The sequence below is a fragment of the Notechis scutatus genome, chromosome 14 (genome assembly GCF_049901735.1).
Source record: "Notechis scutatus isolate UNSWTSFEM ecotype Mainland chromosome 14, rNotScu1.2, whole genome shotgun sequence".
Classification (NCBI taxonomy): Eukaryota; Metazoa; Chordata; class Lepidosauria; order Squamata; family Elapidae; genus Notechis; species Notechis scutatus.
Genome location: NC_142022.1, coordinates 5,042,073 through 5,062,318, shown reverse-complemented (window position 1 = coordinate 5,062,318; position 20,246 = coordinate 5,042,073). Strand labels below are relative to the sequence as shown.

Genomic DNA, 20,246 nt, shown 5'->3' with positions numbered 1-20,246 from the left:
ACATAAATTTTGGGGCTCAGTTCTGGTTGTAAGTCGACTACCAATATTTGTTACCCAGGATGAGAAAGAAATGGGAGTCAAGTTGTTCCCATATCTCAAAGGAGCTCAGCTGGAGAAATCTGAGCTCTACCAGGAGGAGGAAAGAAGGCACTCTGTGCATGGACAGAAGCCCCCTTTTTATTATTATTCCATTGTTGAAGAATTTGCCATAAAGATGAGCAGATGGATTCCCGGAAGGAGATATGTAGCATATGCACCAAACACAGCATGTTTCTATTGACTTCATTCTTTGTGTGGCTGGTTTTGTGGGTCCTCCGATAATTGTGCAAATTGAGAAAAAAGGCTGGAAATGCAACTAATTACTTGCAAAGCTTTATTTTTAAGGGGCTAACCCCTTGCTAGCTGTGAATCCCAGGACTGACCCTGTGTGTGAATCACTATATCACCCCCCAATAAATGTTGGGCTATCCCAAACCCAAAACGATCAGAATAAATAATCTCTCCACTGTGGACTAAATTCATAATATCCCTTATTTCAATAGCTGGCAGAGAAGACGAAAGGAAAATTTCAAGTCGGTCTCGGAAGCTTGCCGGCGTGGGTCACTCTAATTTTTTGGAAGTTTATGAGCACGCTGAGAGGGACTCATTTTCGCGTTGCACCCATTGCCCGTCGTGGGGTTTCCAAGATAACGGGCTTCGCAGGCAGGGACTCTTTTTTGCGGTACACCTATTGCCCACCGTGGGGTTACCATAGCAACGGGCTTTGCGGCCTTGCAGGGACGACTTGCAGGGCCATGGCGATGGCGGCGTCTTCAGGAGGTGCCGGCGACGGGTAAACAAACACCCTGGAAGCAACGGCATCTAGCCAGAAATATAGCGACCACAGCCTTTCAGGGCGGGAAAATGTGGGGGACGAAAAAAGGAGCGGTTTGTCCTTCATTCCTCCTCCTGGGTCACCTTTTAGGGGGAGGGATCCATTTATATGGAAGGCGGAGTGCATGGAAAGGAGAATATTTGGGAATTTAGCTCTGGATTGAAACTACCTTTTCCAACCTTTGGCAATTTGAAGATCGGTGGACCAACTCCCAGCCTGCATATTTTAAGGTGGATGGACTTCAACTCCCAGAATCCCCCATGTAGCAATTGAAGTCTTCCTATCTTAAAGCATGCTGGCTGGGGAATTCTGGGAAATGAAGTCCACCCATCTACCAAGGTTGTGAAACGCTGATTTGCCATGTTAATTTGCCATATATATATATTTCTTTTCAACTTTTTTTCCTGTGGTTGCCAACAGTGTTCGCACCAGTTCCAAATGGCTGGATGCCTACTATGATCCAGTAGCCAATTTGCACACCTTTTCCTCATGTGTCAGTAAGTCTGAGCTCCTTTTTCCTCCTCCTCTTTCCTCTTTTTTGGGGAGGGGTGGTAGAAGTTGTGGGTGCTCCAACATTGGAGGTTTTCAAGAAGAGACTGGGCTGTCCGGAATGGTATAGAGAATCTCCTGCTTGAATAAGGGATTGGACTAAATGATCTCTGTGGTCCCTTGTAGCCCTATGATTCCATGTGTCTAAACTGGCAGTGCGAGCTGTTTTTAGTGTCACAATGAAGGTTCTGGCTTAGAAACCAGGAGACAGTGATTTTTAAAACTCACTCTGTCTCATAGCCCAATCAATCTCACAGGGTTGTTGTGGAGAAAATAGGAAAAGGAAAAAGTATTAAACATGCTTGTTCCCTTGAGTTTTAAATATTCAGAAAGGGTGGGATAATGGAATGGAACATAGAATAGAATGGGAAACAATAGAAATAATAGATTAGAATGGAAAAGAAAGCAAAAGAAAAGAACTAACCTCAGAGAGCACCAAGGCTGCATAATTCAACCCTCAGCTCTGGAACATATTCCAAGATTCCCTCTGTCAGTTCTTGGTAGGCTTTGATAATAAAATTGTCCTCTCATTGACTGTTTATTTTCTTCCAGCTCTGGCTGACCTACATGGGGATGGAGACGACAAGGTAAAGAAAATGCCCCTACCAGAGAGAAAAAATGCCTAGCCAACTTTCCTCATTTCCACCCCGGATATAAATCCGCAGCCATTTTTAGTGCTTAGTGGGCACTAAACGGTTCAAAATGAAGGACTACCTGTACTTTTTGGGGGGTCCATCATAACTTTAAACAGTCATTAACCACCCGGTCATAAGCGGAGGACTATCTGTATCCACTTGGTGATGATTTAAAGAAGTCAATCATGTTATCTCTCTTACCTGCAGCTAGTGGTGGGCAATTTTGGCTCGACGGGCCATGAGATGAAACTAAAGGTCTACCAGGGTACCACCCTTTTGAGTGAAAACACCCTGCCGGATTTACCCACAAGCGTGGTTTCCTTTCTGATGGAGCTACACGAGCCCTGCACGCCAGCCCTGGCTGTGGCTTCTGGGCCGTATATCTACGTCTACAAGAATCTGCGTCCCTACTTCAAATTTACTCTGCCACTGATGGAGCCCAACCCAATGGAGAAAGTGGTCTGGGACCAGGCAAAGGAGGTGAGGAGAGGGAAGAAACAGGTTTTAAATGAGAGCATTTGAGTGGCACAAAAATGCCAAGTTTTGAATCTTATGGTCCTGCTCTTTGGGGAGGTAGGGGTATCTTTTTTCTCCTTCTTAAAAGTGTCTGTTGATCACTTATGTGCTGGCATCTCTTGATCCATGAGTGAGCCAGCTTGGTCTAGTGGTTAAGATATCAGGATAAAAACAAGGAGGTGTCAGTTCTAGTCCTGCCTTAGCCATGAAAGGTGACTTTGGGCCAGTTACTAGGGGATGGTGAGTTCTAGTCTTGCTTTAGGCATGAACACCAGCTGGGTGACTTTGAGCAAGTTACTAGGGGATGGTGAGTTCTAGTCCTGCCTTAGGAATGAAAGCTGGCTGGGTGACTTTGAGCCAATCACCAGGTGATGGCAAGTTCTAGTCTTGCCTTAGGCGTGAAAGCCAGCTGGGTGACTTTGGGCCAGTTATCAGGTGATGGTGAGTTCTAGTCCTGCCTTAGGAATGAAAGCCAGCTGAGCCTGTCACTCTTTGCCAGCCCAACCCACCTCACAGGGTTGCTGTTGTGGGGAAAATAGAAGGAAAGTAGGTGTGCTAGTTATGTTCTCCACCTTGACTCCCGCTCCTCATTGTGCTCCTGTTTCTTTGCATGTACACTGAGTACTTCTGCACCAGAGACAAATTCCTTGTGTGTCTAATCACACACTTGTATCCAATTCAGTTCAGATTATTTCTTTATCCAAAAAAAGAGACTTAAATAACCCCTACTCTTACAACCGTAATCCTGGGGGTTGCATTATGTGTCTGATGCCCTTTTCTCTCTCTCTCTCTCTCTCTCTCTCTCTCTGTGTGTGTGTGTGTGTGCGCGCACAGGACAAGGTTGATCTTCTGTCAATGAAAGAGATGCTGGAAGCCATCAGGTAAGAGAATCTCGACCCCACAAAGGGTGAATTGTTCTTCTTCTGATCCATTAAAAAAAAACCTTTAAAACCTTCTTTTCTGGGAGGGAGGGAGGAATAACAAAGTTGGAAGGGTCTCTTCTTAAAAACATCCGATGTTGGAGCATTCACAACTTCTAGAGGCATCCAGGTTCAGCTTGAATTTGAGCTGGGAAATCCTCTTGGCTCTTTGCTGTACCCGTAGCTCACTCTAATGTGTGTCTTCTCTTCTTCCTTCCCAGAGAAAATGCCGAAATGCCCCTCTCGGTGCAGTCTTTGAGGTGAGCGTCTCACGTTGGAGGTGTTGGCTTGCGTGGGACATCCCACCGGTTGTGGGAAATGTTCTCTCTTTTTTTTGTGGTAGTTCTTGACTGGGAATCTATATCGGTGGTCCTCGACTTTCAACCGGGATTAAGCCCCAAACGTCTCTTGCTAAGCCAGACCGTTGTCGCATGAATGTTGCCCCACTTTTACCACCTTCCTTGCCACTGTTGTTAAGTGAATCGCTGCCATTGTTAAGTTGGTAACGCGGTTGTTAAGTGAATCCAGCTTCCCTGTTGACTTTGAAAGTCTCTTAAAGGGGATCACGTGACCCCCAGGACACTGCGACCGTCGTAAATATGAACCAGTTGCCCGGTGTCCCAATTTTGATCAAAGGGATGCTACTACGGTCGTAAGTGTGGAAAAAAATAACCCAATTGCAAGTCACTTTCATCAGCACTGTCGTAGCTTCGAGTGGTCACTAAATGAACTGTTGTAAATGGAGGACCACCTATATTTCTCTCACCGTCTTTTCTCTTCTCTATAGATTCCTGACCCTTGAACTCTCTGAGATGGAGTCCTTTGTGAACCAGCATAAGTTCCAGCCCATCAAACGTCAGGTCTGTACCCTGGAATCCAATAGTGCAGTTCGTTTAGTGACTGTTTGAAGTTACAACGGCACTGAAAAAGATACAGAGTATTTTTCGAACATGGGATTTGTTGTAGAATAGAATAGAATAGAATAGAATAGAATAGAATAGAATTCTTTATTGGCCAAGTGTGATTGGACACACAAGGAATTTGTCTTTGGTGCATAAACTTTCAGTGTTCATAAGAGAAAAAATAAATATATTCGTCAAGAATCATAAGAAAAGAGAGAAGAGAAATAGAAGAAAAGAGAAATAGAACAGAAGAGAATTCTTTTATTGGCCAAGTGTGACTGGACACACAAGGAATTTGTCTTGGTGCAAATACTCTCAGTATACATAAAAGAAAAGAGACATACGTCAGGAGTTGAGAATCATAAGGTACAACACAATAATAGTCATAGGGTACAATAAGCAATCAAATCATCCTAGGAAACAGTTAATAATAATTGTAAGGATACAAGCGACAAAGTTACAGTCATACAGTCACAAGTGGGGGGGGATGGGCGATAAGGAGTGATGAGAAGATTAATAGTAATAGTAGTGCAGATTTTGTAAATAGTTGGACAGTGTTGAGGGAATTATTTGTTTAGCTGAGTGATGGCATTGGGGAAAAAAACTGTCCTTGTGTCTAATTGTTCTGGTGTGCAGGGCTCTATAGCGTCGTTTTGAGGGTGGGAGTTGAATCAGTTTATGTCCAGGATGTGAGGGGTCTGTAGATATTTTCACAGCCCCCTTTTTGATTCGTGCAGTATACAGGTCCGCCATGGAAGGCAGGTTGGTAGCAATTGTTTTACAAATGGTTGGATAATAGAGATAGGAATTAGGAACTGGAAAAGTATTGTTATATAAGCAAAATGATCCAGACAATATGCTGTTCACTAAGCACATATGTATGTAATGTGAAAACGTATAAACTGTTTTTTAAAAATAAAATTAAAGTTAAAAAAGGAGACTTACAACTGTTTTTCACAGTTATGACCTTTACAGCGTTCCCCCTGGTCGCATGATCAAAATTCAGGTGCTTGGCAACTGGTTCATACTTATGACCGTTGCTGTGTCCCAAGGTCACGTGATCCCTTTTGCGCCCTTCCAACGAGCACAGTCAATGGTGTAGCCAGTTTCTCTTAGCAACTTCATCACTAATTTAATAGCTCCAGCGATGCATTTAACAACTGTGGCAAGAAAGACCGTAAAATGGGGAAACATCCACCTGGCAAATGTTTCGCTTAACAACTGAAAGGTAGCGCTCCATTGTGGCTGTAAGTCGAGGATTACCTGTTATTTCTGTTGGCTGATTTCATGGAATAAAATGCCTTCCTTATTTTCCCGGGCTACTGTGGGTGTTTTTCAGACGGTGATCACCTGTATGGCCACTCTGAAGAAGAACCGTGTGGAAGAGGACGCGATCAGCTGCTTGGTGGTCGGGACGGAGAACATGGAAATCCTGATCCTGGACCCCGAAGCCTTCACCATCTTGTCAAAAGTGAGGCTCTATACCAGAATTTTGCATACTGGTATGCAAAATACTTGCAATGTGGTATGCTCTCCTTCCTTCTCAAACATGTTGACACAAATAATATCCCAAGACATAGAGAAGGTATATGTCCATATTCAGAAGATTCTGGCTTTAAGACTGGATCTTGTCGGGTTACAGGGCAGGGATGTCCAACCTTGGCAACTTTAAGATGGGTGGACTTCAATTCCCAGAATTCCCCAGCTAGCATGCTTTAAGATGTCTGGATTTCAACTCCCAGAATTCCCCAGCCAACATACTTTAAGATGGGTGAACTTCAGTTCCCAGAATTCCCCAGCCAGCATGTTTTAATATGTCCGGAGTTCCATTCTCAGAATTCCCCAGCCAGCATACTTTAAGGTGAGTGAACTTCAATTCCCAGAATTCCCAAGTCAGCATACCTTAAGTTGTGTGGACTTCAATTCCCAGAATTCCCCAGCTAGCATGCTTTAAGATGTCTGGATTTCAACTCCCAGAATTCCCCAACCAGCGTCCCTTAAGATGGCTGGATTTCAACTCCCAGAATTCCCCAGCCAACATACTTTAAAATTTCTGACTGGTGGGGGAATTCTGGAAGTTGGAAGTCGACCGGTCTTAAACTGCCAAGGTTGGACCTCCCTCTTTTATGAGGAGCCAAGACCTTCCTTCCCAAACCCACTTCCTTCTCCCTCCACACAAACCCCCCGAACCTGGTTACACAATTAACCCACTCTCGAGATCCCTACCATCTCTTAAATCCAGTTTTGTATCAACCCAACAGGCCAGGTTAGAAGAAAACAACAACCCTGAATTAACACTAATCCAGTTTAACAGGCTGTACGAAGGTAACCACTGAAGGCTAAAATGACCTGGTTGGATGCAGTGTGAGAATTCAGATATTGCGTCCAGTCCTTGCGGGTTTCACGGGCAGAAGTCCAACCATGACCCAGGTCTCTCTTTTCCCCTTGTAGGTGGCCATACCAAGTGTGCCCGCCTTTCTGGACATCGCAGGCCAGTTTGACGTGGAATACTATCTCACCGTGGCGTGTCGGAACGGTAGCGTTTACATTCTTCGCAGGTATGTGGTCCCACCAGTGGCAAAGGGGCTGTTCTGCAGCAGACAGTAGGTGAAAGCCCATTCAAGCCAATGCTCAGAGCATCCCATAATAAGCATGACATTTCATAATTGGTGTAAGCTGGCCATATTGTGTGAGATTGTGGCAGACTGGGAAAAGAATGGAAGGGAAAGCGGACAATAAATCAAGAGTTTCACCACCTCAGCAGCTTGAAGATGGTTGGACTTCAATTCCCAGAATTCCCTAGCCAGCCATGGAATTCTGGGAGTTGAAGTCCACCAGTCTTGAAACATGCTGGCTGAGGAATTCTGGGAGTTGAAGTCCAGGCATCTTTTAAAGTTTGTTGGCTGGGGAATGATGGGAATTGATGTCCAGATATCTCAAAGCATGCTGGCTGGAGAATTCTTGGAGTCAAAACCCATGTAAAGCATGCTGTTGGAGAATTCTGGGAGTTGAAGTCCAGACATCTTTTAAAGTTTGTTGGCTGGAGAATGATGGGAATTGTTGTCCAGATATCTTAAAGCATGCTGGCTGGAGAATTCCATGCGTCTTTAAAGTTGCAAAGTTTGAGAAACTTTCGCTTCTAGCCTCCTTGTCGATTGATGAGAGGTGCTTGGATAGGTTTTTGTTTTTTTTTTTTTGCATTTTCTGCCCAATTGGAACCGTGCCCCCTGTTCTATTCGGGTCTTCGGGCTGAATTTTTTCCTGCTTTTTTTTTCTCCTCCACATAGGGATTCCAAACGGCCCAAATATTGCATCGAACTGAGCTCCCAGGCTGTGGGTTTGGTTCGAGTCCAGAAGAACATCATGGTGGCTTGTTCAGATGAGACGCTACGAGGCTACAACCAGAAGGTTAGGGGTAGCGAGTTGTGCCCGTAGGCAAGTTGTTGCTGCAAGGGTGCATGTTTGCGCTGAGCTTGGCGGCTCTCTTAATCCGGCGTACCATGTGAGAAGCAAATCAAATCTCCCATCCGAACTTATCCAGCATTTATAGCAGCTCGATTCCCTTGTAATTTAATTTAATTTTTCCTCAAAAAAATTAGAGTACAAACTTTAAACAGGAAAAATGTTCACAAAGACGAAACAAAACATTAAAAAGGGGACATATACCTATGCAAAAAACAGATATACGTATATTGTGCTCCCTAGTTGAATCCTGATAGATGTATTACAACAATAAGTTTCCACCACCACTACCCTTGCAAAACAGGCTCACAATTGATAAACTTCTACACCTCTGTTTGCAGCTATGCAGCAGCTAGATTTCCAAGAAATAAATCCAGATAGTCCTCAATTTATGACCAGTCGCTAGTGAGGATTTTAAGTTATGGTGGGACTTTAAAAAGCTGTTAAAGGCCCATCTTCGAAGTTATGACTGAGACATACACACACACACACACCTGCGGTCGTGTAATGGTCTGTGGGGCACTTGGCAACCGGCTTACCTTTTTCAACTAGTTGTAGCCTCCCTCAGTCACATCACCACAATTTAATAATTTCCTTGCCAGTTTCCTATCCTTTTCTGCCCATTTTCTAGGGGAGGGGAAAAAAAAACCAAACACACACACACCATTCAGGAGAATAGATTAACCGAAGGACTGCATGGACTGGCTTTTCCACTCTTGCTGTAAAATTGAGTGCACTGGTGGGTGGCTCAATTTACGACCACGACTCAACCGATGTCTCACTTAACGGCAGAAATCCGGGCTCCGTTGTGGTGGCGAAGTCCAAAGACTGCCTGTTATATTCTCCCACAAAGCCTTGAACGAGCCTGCAGAGGGCAGCGTCGCTCTGCCCAAACTCTTCCCGGAAGCCAAAGAATATAGAGTAGCAGAGTGAGAAGGGGCCTCGGAGGTCATCTAGTCCTAGCAGGAGACCCTATGATTTTCTGACATTTCCCCACCCCCACCCCCACCCCATCTTCTCGTTCCAGGGAAAGAAGCTCTGGACAGTGACGTTGTCAGCGGCCCCCGTCACTTTGGGCCTCATGGATGAGAAATTGCAAAGCTTCCAGGCTGTGTTGGTGTCGCTGGCAAACAGGGAAATCCATGTTTTCCGGGACAAAAACCTTGTCAATGTCATCCAGGTGCCGGTAAGAGTCCAAATTTTGTGGGAATATTTGTCAAAATCCTGTCAAGCTAATGCTAATCCCCACTTCCTGTGCTGCAGACTAGCCTTCCTTCCATCTCTTTGCTCATTTCAGGAATTAACATTACAGGTTGTCCGAACCAGGCCTCAAATTTATATACCGCTACTCATGAGCAGTATACTCCTTGACTCCTCATTTAGTGACCGTTTGAAGTTACCACTGAAAAAATGACTGGCAACCGTTTTTCCACTCTCAAAAGACAGTTGTAGCATCCCCTGTGGTGCCTGGATCAAAATTCAGACCCTTGGCCGCTGACTCGTATTTACGACGGGTCCCGGAGGTCACACGATCCCCTTTTGCGACCTATTAACAAGCAAAGTTAATGGGGAAGCCAGATTCACTTAACAACCTGTTGCTAACTGAACAATGGCAAGTGAGTCACTTAAGGACTGTGGCAAGGAAGTTGGTGAAATAGGGCCCAACCCATTGAACAGATGTCTTCATTTAGCGACAGAAATGTTGAGCTCAGTTGTGGTCGTAACAGGTTGGCTTAGCAATCTTCCGATTCACTTAACCACCGTGGTGATTCGCTTAATGACCACCAGAAAAAACAAAGGGTGCATTTGAATTGTATCGGGATTGTATTTACCCCAAATTGAAAGAGTGATTAAAATACTGATAGAGGGAAAGATAATTGGAAAAATATTTGAATGTGCAGAAATGAATAGATTGACACTAGAAATTAAGGAAAAAGAAGAAACTGAATATTACATGGTATGGAATATGTTCTATCAATGGATAGAGAATAGAACAACCTAAAAAAAAGATTTGATGTATTTATAAAGCAATTAGAGAAATTTCAGCAAAGTGATAATGTGTGATATTATTATGTATATGTGTCAGAGTATATTTATGAACTGGAATAGAGCATGGTAACAAGGTCAGCCAATGAACAGGCAAAGCAACTAAGTCAGCCAATGAGGACAGTTTGGAAACTGAAACTAGAAATAGTCTAGGCTGAAAACTGAAACTAAAAGTAGCTTAGGCGTGGCTCTATATTAAGTTCTGCAACTCGGAAGCTGTGTAGAGCTTTGAGTCTGTCCATTGAAGATGAAATTAATTTGACTGGAGCTCTGCTCTGAATTTGCAACATATTTCTGTTTGAGTTTGCTCCATGTTGGAGAAATCTACAACTGGTTTGTAAAATCTACTTATTATGTTTATAAAGATGTTAAATGAAGCATCAGCCATCTGCGTTTATTTTTCTGGTGCTGAATTATCGCTGCAAAACTCAATAATATGGGAATATATATGGGAACATTGATGTATTGTTAGATTTGATAAGAAGACTTTCATTTATAATGCTTAATTGAAATAGGTACCCAAGTCGACGCACAATTGAAATGGAATGGTTTGTGGTGTGTGTGTGTGTGTGTGTGTATTTGTTTTCTTAAGAGGATTTATATATATAAAACAAAACAAAACAAAACAAGGTTGCGAAACCGGTTCCAACGTGTGAGGTCCCGTTTCATGAATATCGCAAGTGATGGCAGGCTCCACGACGGTCGTAAAGCAAGGATTACCGAGAAAGCGTCTCACACATACAATGGCCAGCTTCGGCTCGGGAGGCTCCGGCACAAATACCCCCTCTCGAGGTTTCTGATTTCGCTCCCTCATTGCTGACCAATTTTACTTTTGTTTCTTTCCCAATTCTTGGCAGGACGTCGTCACCAGCATCGCTTTCGGCCACTACGGACGAGAGGACAACACCCTCATCATGACAACCAAAGGTGTGAATGTAAACAAGCTAGGTTTGGGATCCGATCCGGGTTGCTCGCCGGGACTGGAGCTCTTGCCTTCCGAGCTCTTGGACTTGTACTGGAGAATGTCTCTCTCGCCAGAATGTAGATGCTGTTGGCCAAAGATAGTCTCTCATTTATTCCTTGGCCTGGTTAAGCTGGCTGCTTAAGCCTTTTTGTCACGCATGGGAACAGAACAGCTAGCCTTCCTTTAACAGATTTCTCTAACAGAGTTGGAAGGGACCTTGTAGGTCATCTAGTCCAACCCCCCACGCCCAAGCAGGAGACCCTACACCATTTCTGACAGAGGGCAGTCCAGTCTCTTCTTGAAAGCCTCCAGGGATGAAGCTCCCACAACTTCCAAAGGCAACTTCTGTTCCATGGGTTGACTGTTCTCACTGTCAGGAAATATCTCCTTATTTCCAGGTTGAATCTCTCCTTGATCAATTTCCACCCATTGTTCCTTGTCTGGCCTTTAGGTGCCTTGGAAAATAGCTTGACCCCTTCCTCCTCTCTGGGGCATCCCCTCAAATATTAGAACGCTGCTCTCCTGCCTCCCCTGGTCCTTCTCTTCCCTAGACTAGCCAAGCCCAGTTCCTGCAACTGTTCATCCTATGTTTTAGCCTCCAGTCCCCTCATCATCCTGGTTGCTCTTCATTGCACTCTTTCTAGAGTCTCAACATCAGTCTCTGTGCTGCCTTGCATCCATCCATCCATCCATCCCACTTCCAACTTTTCTATTGTCTCCAGGTGGGGGTCTCATCATCAAGATCTTGAAACGCAACAGCACTTTCCATAAGGGGGATGCCACAGCCGGTGCTCCTGTGACCCAGAGCACCAAACTCAACGTGCCCAAGAAAACAAAACTCTACGTGGACCAGACGCTGCGGGAACGAGAGTGTGGAGTGGGTAAGCAGAACGGGCCAGGAATCCAGTGCACCGTCTCTCAGGTCTATTCTCTACCTTAAAATACTGTTTGGATCTTGACAGGAGAGCAAGCTTGGCATCGAGGGGAAGATGCTAGACTAGAAACTGGGAAATGCTGAGTTCTAATCCCATGTTATGCATGAAAGCTGTTGTGGTTTGCCAGCAACCTGTGCAGAATTGGACAGTGGGGAAGAACAGGGACCAGTCCAGGAGTCTGGGGAGGGCTCGGATGAGGGTCCTGCGTCCGATACAGAGGTGGGGCCTGGACCATCTGGGAGTTATGTACTGACTCTAGTCTGGCAGCAGTGAGGCAGAGGAACAAGGGGAGCCTGTTCCCAGTAAGCGTGTGCGCAGAACTGCCAGAAGGCAAGAGCAGCTAAGACAAAAGGGGCAACTCAGGAGTAAGGCTTGGAGGTGATTGCCCCTCCCATAAGGTATAAAGGACAGGCAAAAGTAGAGAAACCTTTGCAGGAAGCAAAGTCATTCGCTCTGTTCGGATTAAACCTTGAAGCTATGCGTGGAGTTTGTACTCCATTTGGCTTTTTACAGTTAATTTGACACTACTTGTTGGCAGCAATTCAAAGGAGATAAAGGTGAGTGCTTATCTCGAGGGACTATTTGGGACTCATTTCGGGCTGGGAATGAACATAATTCCCAGCGTTGAAATAAAACGAGCTGTTCGGACTAAGCGTGTGCTTAATTACGGTTTCAGGAAGCCTTGGTCAGAACAAAAGCTCCTGACAATCACCAGGAGACGGGGAGTTCTAGTCCCACCTTACGCATGAAAGCCAGTTTGATGACTTTGGGCCAATCACCAGGAGACACTGAACAGCGCTGACAAGAGTGACTTATGACCATTTTTCACCCTTTGTGACAGTTTTTCAGTCTCCTGGGGTCACGCAATCTCCTTTTGCAACTTTCTGACCAGCATAATCAACCGCTGTGTTACTAACTTAACAACTGCAGTGTTTCGCTTAATAACTCTGGCAAGAAAGGTCATAAAAATGGGACAAAAGTCACTTAACAAATGTCTCCCTTAGCAACAGAAATTTTGAGCTCAGTTGTGGTGGTATGTCATGGTAAGAGGGGGTAAAATCGAAGGGCTCCTTTGCTTGCCTTCCGTTCATCCTCCTCTCTTCTTCCCTTTCCCAGCCATGCACCAAGTCTTTCAGACGGACCTCAGACGCATCCGTCTCACGGCGGCCCGTGCTTACGTCCGGGCGCTGGAGTGCAGTATGGCCCCCATCTCTGAGTCCCTGCAGGAGCCGCTCAAGCTGAACGCCGTGGTGAGTAAACCATTCCAAGACCAGGGAGGAGCTCATGAATGCCCTGGGCTTCAAATGCATCCTAATATTATCAACATTATCCGGGTTTTATGCCTTTGCTTCCATTTGTGTGGCTGGGGAATTCTGGGAGTTGAAGTCCAATGCTTCTTAAAATGTGCCCTTAGAACAATGTTTCTTGAATCTTAGATTCAGATTCAGATTAGATTCAGATTAACAGAGTTGGAAGGTACTTTGTAGGTCATCTAGACCAGGGGTCTCCAACCTTGGCAACTTTAAGCCTGGAGAACTTCAACTCCCAGAATTCCCCAGCCAGCATGCTTTAAGATGCATGGACTTCAACTCCCAGAAGCTTTGCTGGCTGGGGAATTCTGGGAGTTGAAGTCCTCCAGCCTTAAAGTTGCCAAGGTTGGAGACCCCTGGTCTAGACCAACCCCCCCAAGCAGGAGAGACCCTAGATACCCGTGATGCCGAACCTATGGCACGCAAGCCAGAGGTGGCACGCAGAGCCCTCTCAGTGGGTGCACGCGCCATCACCAGCTGCTGTTCTGGTTTCTGGTCAGCTGGACTTGGCAGGCATTGGAGCGCTGGAAAATAGCCTGAAAACCCTTTTTCTGGGCCATTTTCCAGCTGCTTTTCTGGCCCCTTTTCAGGCCTTTTCAGGCTGTTTTTGAGCCATTTTCAGACTATTTTTAGGCCGTATTTCGGGCAAAAAGAAGCCTGAATACCAAACCAAAAACAGCCAAAAACACCCTGAAAATGCCCTGAAAAATGGCATGAAAATGGCCCAAAAAGGCCTGAAAACTGCCCAGAAAACAGCCAAGAAAGGCTGTTTTGACAATGGCCCTCCAAATGGCTTGAAAACGGCCCCCAAAATGGCCACAAACTAGGCCTGCGCGCACCGGCCAGCTGGTCTTCAGTTTTCCGGCGCTCTGGCACATTCCAGTTTGGGCACTTGGTGCCAAAAAGGTTCACCATCACTGCTATATATCATTAAGCTTAGCCACTTCAACTCCCCAAATTCACCAGCCAGCCCTTCCCCTGCCTCCTGGAGAGATTTCACACGCTGGCTGCTTAAAGCTAATTCTTATTTATTTTAAGCAATTAAGTTTAAAGGAATTCAACTTCCAGAGTTCCCCAGCCAGCATGCTTTGAGATGGGTGGACTTCCAATCCCCGCATGCTGGCTAGGGAATTCTGAGCATTGAGCTCCACTCATCTTAAAAACATGCTGGTAGGGGAATTCTGGGAATGGAAGTCGATCCATCTTAAACCAAGCCAGCTAGGGAATTATAACTTAAAGTTGCCACAGTTAAGAAATACCGGGTTTAGATGGTTTTGGTTGCTAGAGGTAAAAAAGATTTGTAAAAAGAGATTAAAAAAATATGTAAAAAGATTTCCAAAAGAAAATATCCATTTAGAACAATTGAAAATATATTCCCCCTCTCTCTGGCACTTCCAGAGTTGATCTTTTGGGCTTAGGAAGAGAAGCTCTCCATTTCGGGGGGTCTCTCTCCTTGCCCCATGTCCTTTGTCCTCATTTCATGCTTCCTCCTCCTCTTCTTTTCCTCCCCCTCCAGGTGCAGGGCATGGGCCCCACTTTCAAACTGTGTCTTAATCTCCAGAACATGTCCGAGAATCGCGCGATAGCAAATCTCCTCGTTTGCTTCATTTACGACGAAAACCATTATTCTGTCGAACGTCCGTTCTTCAAGGTAACACTGCACCCTTCTCTGTTTCCCCCCCCCCCTTCATTTTCCTGGTTGGAGCCGTCCGGGAAGTTTGCAAATGGCAATCATGTGACCCCAGGATACTGCAACTGTCATGAATATACACCCTAGTTGCCAAGCACCTGAATTTTGATCACAGGACAGTAAGGAGGTTGCGACAGTCTTGAACGCAAAAGGACCAGTTGTAAGTAACTTCTTTTGAGGGCCATTGAAATTTGAGGTGAACAGATCAGACATCCAGCCCTTATCAATGGAGACCGAGTGGAGCAAGTGGACAGTTTTAAGTTTAAGTTACCCTAAAAGAGGACCTGACCTGGGGTGCTCACATTACAGCCCTGGTCAAAAGGGCCCAGCAGAGATTATACTACCTGAGACTTCTCAGAAAACAACAACTGAATGGAAAACTGCTGGTGACCTTCTCCCGCTGCACCAGAGAGAGTATCTTAACTTACTGCATCTCTGTAGGGTTTGCCAATTGCACAGGGGCAGATAGGAAAGCACTCCAGAGGGTTAAGGTCATTGCCCAGAAGATCATGGGTTGCCCTCTCTCCTCTTTGGAAGAGCTTTAGAGCTCCCGCTGCCTTAAGAAAGTTCCAAACATCCTCAAAGATCCACCTCATCCTGGGCACCCTTTTTTTGAACTATTACCATCTGGCAGCCGGTACAGAATAATAATAAAAACAAGGACAAATAGGCTGAAAAACAGCTTCTTTCCCAGGGCAGTAGCTCTTTTGAATTCTGCTGTAGAGTGCAGGGTTGGTGCGGTGTCAGGGGTTTCCGGTTCAATGTGTGAAGGGTGAAGGATGTGTGTTTGTGTTTATTTTCATGGTCATGATGTGCACTGAAGATGGTGTTAGATTTCGTTGTATGAGGTGCAATGACAATAAACTAAACTAAACTAAACTAAGTAAATGGTGGTAAGTCGAGGATTACCTGTATGTCTCAGTACAATACAGGTAGTCCTTGACTTATTAACAGTTCATTTAGTGACCATTCAAAGCTACACCATCATTGAAAAAGGGACTTATGACCATTTTTCACACTTCACGACTGTTTGCAGCATCCCTATGGTCACATGATCCAAATTCAGGTGCTTGGTAACTGGCTCATACTTACAACGGTCACAGTGTCCCTGGGTCCCGGGATCCCCTTTTGCAACCTCTTGACAAGCAAAGTCAGTGAGGAAATCCAGATGCACTTAACAAACTGTGTTACTAACTTAACAAATGTAATGATTTGCTTAACAACCGTAGCAAGAAATGTCGTAAAATGGGGCAAGCTCACTTAACAAATGCTTCACTTAGCAACAGAAATTTTGGGCTCAATTGTAAATTGAGAACTACCTGTAATTTGATTCAGGGCGCAGGATATGCTGGACTTCAAATCACCCAGGTCGACTTTAGTCTGTCTTCTGTAAGCTCCAGATCCAGGTGTTGACTATACAGGTAGTCCTCGGTGTTAACGACCGCAGTTGAGCCTGCAACTGTCATAAATACGAGCCAATGGCCAAGTGTGAGAAATGGTCATAAGTCACTTTTTTTCAGTGCTGCTGTAACTTCGAACAGTCGCTAAATGAATGTTGAGGAGTATCTGTATTTATTTCCCCTTTTTTCAATTTTCCTTTCAGGCTCCGATGTTGATCCCGGGACTGAATTATCGTTTAGCCACCTTTGTTGAGTGTCTCAGCGACCAAGCGATCTCGGATGTTATCAAGGTTGGTGACCTTAAGTTGGTTTTTCCCACTGTTCAAGCCCCCAATCCTTTAGTTCAATGCAAGGGTCTTCAAACTTGACAAGTTTAAGGCTTGTGGACTTCAACTCCTCCAGAATTCCCCCTCCTCCAGTCATGTTAGCTCAGGAATTCTGGGAGTTGAAGTCCACGAGTCTTAAACTTGCCAAGTTTGAAGACCCTTAGTTTAATGAAACTGATAGCAGTCTTCCAATACTTGAGGGGCTGCCCCAAAGAAGAATAGGTCAAGCTATTCTCCAAAGCCCCAGAAGGCAGGACGAGAAACAATGAATGGAAACTAATCAAGGAGAGAAGCAACCTAGAACTAGGGAGGAATTTCCTGACAGTGAGAACAACGAACCAGTGGAACAACTTGCCTCCAGAAATTGTGAATGCTGAAAACACTGGAGGATTTTAAGAATAGATTTGTTTGGAATGGTTGCAAAAGGTGATCACATGACCTTGGGACACACAGCAGGATCGAACTGCAGGCAGTTGGGCAGAGTTAGCCGGCAACATTGCGTTCTAACCATCGCAACACCACGCTAACCCGCCAATCACCCTTTCTCCCCCATTCCCCATTTTGCTGTTTGGAGAAATCTGGTATGTTTACCTCGGTACCCCAATTCCCACTGTGGGATCCCACCTGTCTTTCTGTCTTCCAAAACATGGCGGGGTTCCCTTCCTCCAAAGGAAGCAATTCCATACCCACCCTCCCCCCAATTTGGCCTTCAGCTGGGTCTTCTCTCTTTCCCCTGCAGGTGTTTGTGCTCAAGGAGGGCAGCAGCCAGCCGCTGCTCACAGCCCACATTAGCATGCCCGTGAGCGAAGGCTTGGCAGCGACGTGAACCACCTTCTGAGGGGAGACCCGAGCTCATCCATCTCGGCGCAGTCTTTCTTGACCGGCGCGGCGACTGGAAACTGGGGAGAGAGAGAGAGAGAGAGAGAGGAACCGCAATGCTGGAACGAATAGCTTCTTCTCAAATGTAGGAAGAAGATTCCCCGTGTGCTGCTAAGGAGCAACGAGCCACACACAGGGAGAAACCAGGTTAGAATTAGCTACCAAACGACAGTGCGAGGCTAGGAGGCCAAAACAGCTCAATAAATTATATTTATCCTGCAGCCTAAAAGAAAAGGAGCCGTCCCTGTTTTAACAGGAACAAACGGTTCTGCAAGGGGAAAAAAAAATCCCTTGAACTGTACTTTCCTGGACTTGGTTTAGGACAGGGGTGTCCAAACTTCAACCACTTTTAAGACCCATGGACTTCCAACATCCCAGAATTCCCCAGCCAGACATTCAGTGTCAGAGCTTTGGCTTGGTGCCTCGTTGATATCCCTCCATCAAACCACCGGGGAAAGGAGGTATCAGACTGTTCTGACCCAGGCTTAGCCGAACCAAGAAACAGACTCCTTATCCCGAAAAACCTCTCTTTATTTAGTCACTGTGAATTCATGGCATTCACACACAGAAAAATCCTGGCAATAATCCTTCAAAGGATTAATTGCAATTTATCAGTCCTTGGATAATTGCCAGGCCCAGAGCTTCCAGTCACAAAGCTGTAAATTAATTCCTGGCAAGGAGTCTCTGAGGCACGAACTAAGCAAATCTTCATAATAATAAGCGAACTATTGTCTCCTGCAACCACCACTCCCCTTTTGCCTCTATTTATTCCCCAAAGAGGAGCCATTCGGCGTCCACGTGTGCCCCTCCTCCTGAGTTGGCCCCTGTTCCTCAGTTGTTCTCCTCTACTGACAGCTCTGTGCATACACACATCTGGAACAGGCTCCAGCTGTTCTTCTTCCCCACTTATCTCCAACTCCAAAGGCAGCTGGGAAATGTCAGACGGTCCTGGCCCCACCTCTGCTTCCGACGCAGAGCATCCATCGGAGCCTTCCCCAGACTCCGGGACTGGCCCAAGTTCCTCCCCAACCTGCTCATTGTCCGAGCCTGTTGCCAGCTCTGCTGGCAGCTGGCAGGACACAACACAGACTTGGGGGATTCTGGGAATTTTGAAGCCCACAAGTCTTTTAAAGTGGCCGAATTTGGACGCTCTCTGGGTTTAGGTCTTGCAAACAGCTCCAGCCTTGTGCTTCTTAAAACTAGTTTTACGGTTAACGTAACGGCCACCATTTCCGTTTGTCAGAAGCCAGCTGGGAAGGTCACACATGGCGATCACATGACCCCCCAGGATGGTCATACATCCATGCCAGTTGCCAAGCCCCTGACTGTTGATCATATGACCTTGGGGATACCACAGTTGTCGTCTGCGCGAGGACTGGCCTTGAGTCACTTTTTTTCGGTGCTGTTGAAACTTAACAAACAGCCGCTAAACGAATGTATGTAAGTCGAGGATTTCCTGTATCTGGGAAGTTCCCTTCCTCCCCTTGATTTCCTGAAAGCCAGGCTCTGTATTTCTGCTCCCTTGCCAGCTGGCCCTTTCTGCCACCTGTCACTTAAAGCGTTCTCTTTTCTCCCCCTTCCTGTTTTCTACAGCTGGCTTTCTTCCTCCTCCTCCTCCTCCTCCTCCTCCTCCTCCTCTACTTCTTCCTCCTCCTCCTCCTCTCTCTTCTTCTTCTTCCTCCTCCTCCTCCTCCTCCTCCTCCTCCTCCTCCTCCTCCTCTTCCTTCTTCGTCTTCGTCTTCTTGTTCCTCCTCCTCTTCTCCTCCTCCTCCTCCTCCTCCTCCTCTTCTTCTTCTTCCTCCTCCTCCTCTTCCTCCTCCTCTTCTTCTTCTTCTTCCTCCTCCTCCTCCTCCTCCTCCTCTTCTTCTACTTCTTCTTCCTCCTCCTCCTCTTCTTCTTCTTTTTCTTCGTCTTCTTCTTCCTCCTCCTCTCTTCTTCTTCTTCTTCTTCTTCTTCTTCTTCTTCCTTCTCCTCCTCCTCCTCCTCTTCTTCTTCCTCCTCCTCCTCCTCCTCCTCCTCTTCCTCCTCCTCCTTCTTCTTCGTCTTCTTCCTCCTCCTCCTCCTCTTCTTCTTCTTCTTCCTCCTCCTCCTCCTCTTCTTCTTTTTCTTTGTCTTTTTCCTCCTCCTCCTCCTCCTCCTCTTCTTCTTCTTCTTCTTCGTCTTCTTCTTCTTCCTCCTCCTCTTCTCCTCCTCCTCCTCTTCTTCTTCCTCCTCCTCCTCCTCCTCCTCCTCCTCCTCTTCTTCTTCTTCTTCTTCTTCCTCTTCTTCTTCCTCCTCCTCCTCCTCCTCCTCCCTCCTCCTCCCTCCTCCTCCTCCTCCTCCTCCTCCTCCTAACAGCAACCTTCATCAAAAACCTGGCAGCTGTGTGGGCTAAAAAAAATTCACACCCTTTTTCACACCATGGTGTGAACTCGAAGCTGACAGTCATATTCTTCCTAGCAGTAACAGAGTGGTTTATAAGAAGAGGCCTCATTTCCCTTCTCCAAAAGCCTCTGATTTTTCTTGCACTTTCTGGGTATTTATTCAGCCTCCCTTCTCCTCCCCCTTCCCCACATTTCAACCCCTTTAAAACTGAAATGGTGTAGAGTCTCCTGCTTGGGCTTGGGGGTTGGACTGGATGACCTCCAAGGTCCCTTCCAAATCTGTTAATCCCAGTTGGGGGTCTGGGCCCCAAGAACAGCCTGAGGCTCACTGCCTTAAAAGCGTCATCATGACAACCAGCCTCCAAAAATATCCGAGAAGATCAGATGTTCTAATCTAGGTAGAATGGGCAACTCCTCCGTGCCCTTTCCCCACTAAATGGAGTTGGATTTTAAGACTTATTTTTCTTTTGAGAGG

The 20,246-nt window shown here is 45.9% G+C and overlaps 1 protein-coding gene across 1 annotated transcript; it reads left to right on the top strand.

Annotated features, from left to right (window-relative positions):
- The first annotated feature begins 518 nt into the window (after window positions 1–518).
- Window positions 519–17,642, top strand: BBS1 (Bardet-Biedl syndrome 1). Its single transcript, XM_026687589.2, has 17 exons — window positions 519–832; window positions 1,295–1,371; window positions 1,976–2,010; window positions 2,266–2,538; window positions 3,409–3,455; window positions 3,716–3,754; window positions 4,282–4,354; window positions 5,736–5,867; window positions 6,848–6,954; window positions 7,684–7,804; window positions 8,886–9,044; window positions 10,762–10,831; window positions 11,591–11,749; window positions 12,920–13,053; window positions 14,630–14,764; window positions 16,407–16,493; window positions 17,269–17,642. Exons 1-17 carry the CDS (start codon window positions 624–626, stop codon window positions 17,353–17,355), a joined length of 1,944 nt encoding a protein of 647 aa, XP_026543374.2. The 5' UTR covers window positions 519–623; the 3' UTR covers window positions 17,356–17,642.
- The last annotated feature ends 2,604 nt before the right edge of the window (window positions 17,643–20,246 follow it).

Bases quoted from the DNA above. Each gene is read 5' to 3' on its own strand.
- BBS1 (XM_026687589.2), top strand. From the start codon at position 624: ATGAGCACGCTGAGAGGGACTCATTTTCGCGTTGCACCCATTGCCCGT. The intron at 833-1,294 runs GTAAACAAACAC...GGTTGCCAACAG, and splicing joins TCAGGAGGTGCCGGCGACGG to TGTTCGCACCAGTTCCAAAT. The intron at 1,372-1,975 runs GTAAGTCTGAGC...ATTTTCTTCCAG, and splicing joins CACCTTTTCCTCATGTGTCA to CTCTGGCTGACCTACATGGG.